Genomic DNA, 2,775 nt, shown 5'->3' on the forward strand with positions numbered 1-2,775 from the left:
GTGTGTGTGTGTGTGTGTGTGTGTGTGTGTGGTAAGCAGTGGAAGCAGTACCGGAGACATTTTTACGATATTTTATAGGTTTATTAATTGGTTCCTTATTTGTCTCTCGTGTTTTTGTCCTTCAAAGCAGTTCATTGCAGTTGACAGATGTTTTATTTAGTTCTGAAGAAAGTACAGCATGCTCCCACAGCCACTAAAATCAAGATGTTAAAACCTCCTTTCCTCATGCAGTTTTATAACAGAACATTAGCAAAGGTTTAAGTTTTTTTATTTAAAATTGTGTGCTTTTGATAAATAACTTAGTTTAGGATAAATTCAACAAAAAATACCATATTTGTTTAATTTTCAAACAAACTAAGAAATGATTCTGCTGCTTTTCATTGTTTTCAAAAATAATGAGCTGCAGTAACAGAAATATAAAGATGGATTTTATGCATGCAGACTTTTGTATTTGTCAATGTTGGAATTTATTTTGATAACTACAATAAAAACTTTGTTATAGGCACTTTTTTAAACCAAAGAATGTAAACACAAGTACACTGCTTTTACTTGTTATCAGGGGTTTCATCTGTTTCAGGTCCCACTCAGAGGTCTTCCTTTTATCTATGCAGTGACCACAGACCCTCCTGCTGATGTGCAGGTGAGTCGTGTTGGCAGCCTCGAGGACCAGCTGAAGGTCCGATGGACCAGCCCACCCGGGCTGAAAGACATCCTGTTTCAGGCCAAATATCAGATCCGTTACAGACTGGAGGACGGCGCAAACTGGAGGGTGGGACAAACACACACATCGTCTCTGCTGCCGTGGAAATCTTAAATCTTTTATTCATATGGGGCATTTATACCTTTTAAATACTAACTTTGATCTTTTCTCCAAACTGACTCTTTGATGTGTTCWAGACAAAGCGTTTAATTATTTCTTGAGTTCATTCATTTAAAAAATGCCTGTTTGGGGAATTTGGATTCTCTGTTCAGGACTAACCAACTAAAATCCAAGATAAAAGCAGATAAAGCTGAGATAAGACATACATTATATATAAAATAAATCTATATAGAATTGTGAAGGTATTTTGAGCCCTAATGCTGTTGATTCTTTTTAAATCATATACAGTATTTATGGATAAAACTCGACCCACCAATATATGGTATTGAGGCATTTCGCTCGTCTCTTCACTGTTAAATTCCCTCTCAGGTGGTGGATGATGTTGGAAATCTGACGTCCTGTCGGCTGGCGGGCCTCAAGCCCGGAACCGTCTATTTTGTCCAGGTGAGGTGCAACCCTGTGGGGATCTTTGGCTCCAGGAAACCTGGAATCTGGAGTGAGTGGAGCCACCCTACTGCTGCCTCCACACCCACCAGACATGGTAAGTACATACATCTAAAAACATCAAGTTTAAACTTTACCCTCTCTAAATTAACACCATCTGTTCTCCGAAAAAAAAAAAGATATAAGGGTTGAAATTTCAATTAAAGAGGAAACAAAAAGGACGTTTCCTGACAGGTATGATMAAACTAAAACTACATCTGGTCTTTCCTCTCTTGAGTGAAGCTGGTTTTAAATGTTCCCCAAACATCTGGGATGCCCACAAATCTCCACCATTTGTTCCCATTTAATAATCAACCTTTCATAGCCTATTAAAAGCAGAAAAAACAATGTCCCTTATCCCTGATTAAACATCCTGCGCAGGAAGATCCAAACCGCATGTGACCTGGAGGAAACCAAACATCAGTGTGTTGATAGAGATCTCCAAGCAGAGGATTAGAGGGAACAGCGGAGAGCCAGGGGGACGCTCATGGATTTTTGTCGTCTGTTTTCAAAGATTGATCCAGTTTAAAAGCTGGTTGTCAATCTGTGGATCGCACACACACAGAGCTTTGAGTGGAAGCAGGTTTGGGAGCAGATAATGAGTTACATAGGTTGTGTGGCATTTATTTCCAGAGAGAGGAAGTCGTATCGGGCTCTGTCGTTTGCCATGAAGAATTGATCGTGACAGATGACAACTTTCTCTCTCAGGAGGTCAAACATTCAGATGAAACTGTACCTCTTTATCTCATCAGTTTTCCTAAATTAAACATCAGAAATGTCCACTGAGGACCTCAGGGTTCTTGATAAACTTGTAGGTTCAACTGAGTCTCTCCTGGATAAATAAACTTCTCACCCTTTCTCTTAGGGAGGGTCAAGCTATCCTGAAAAGAAAACTTATTTTGACCGTCTGGATCYGCGATCTTGTTCTTTTGGCCATAGATGAGGGTAGAAACGTAGACTGATTGGTAAACAAAGAGCTTTGCCTTACATCACAACAGACCRGTACATAGTCCACAATACTGCAGAAGCAGCATCGATCCATCTATCAATCTCACATTCTTCTCTCACTTGTGAACAAAATCCCAAGACACTTAAACTCCTCTAGAGGCAGAACTTTACCCCCGACCCAGAGAGAGCAATCCTTCCTTTTCTGGCTGAGGACAATGGAGTCAGATTTGGAGGTGCTGATCCTCATCCCAGCCGCTTCACACTCGGCTGGGATCTTCAGCTCCCTCTGGGAGCTGGAGAGCTGGATATGACACGATGACGCCAACAGGACATCATCTGAAAATAACACAGAATCCCAAAGCCACCGAATCGGACTCCCTCCACCCACTGGCTGCACCGAGAAATTCCACCCCGTCCAACTCCCACCCTGAAGGCGTCCGACTTACTGCCAATGTGAACTAAGAGATAAATGTAACATTGCAGTTTGTGAAAACGGTTATTTGGCGCTAAACTGTGATCATAAT

At 41.1% G+C, this 2,775-nt stretch overlaps 1 protein-coding gene across 1 annotated transcript in view; it reads left to right on the top strand.

Annotated features, from left to right (window-relative positions):
• crlf1b (cytokine receptor-like factor 1b) overlaps positions 1-2,775 on the top strand; it is a gene marked incomplete in the record, with an annotated part of 13,113 nt that overhangs the window by 7,565 nt on the left and 2,773 nt on the right. The window contains 2 exon segments of the mRNA XM_014004645.1: positions 612-769; positions 1,190-1,361. Coding sequence (XP_013860099.1) covers positions 612-769; positions 1,190-1,361 — 330 coding nt within the window.

Source organism: Austrofundulus limnaeus, unplaced genomic scaffold, assembly GCF_001266775.1.
Source record: "Austrofundulus limnaeus strain Quisiro unplaced genomic scaffold, Austrofundulus_limnaeus-1.0 Scaffold25, whole genome shotgun sequence".
NCBI lineage: Eukaryota > Metazoa > Chordata > Actinopteri > Cyprinodontiformes > Rivulidae > Austrofundulus > Austrofundulus limnaeus.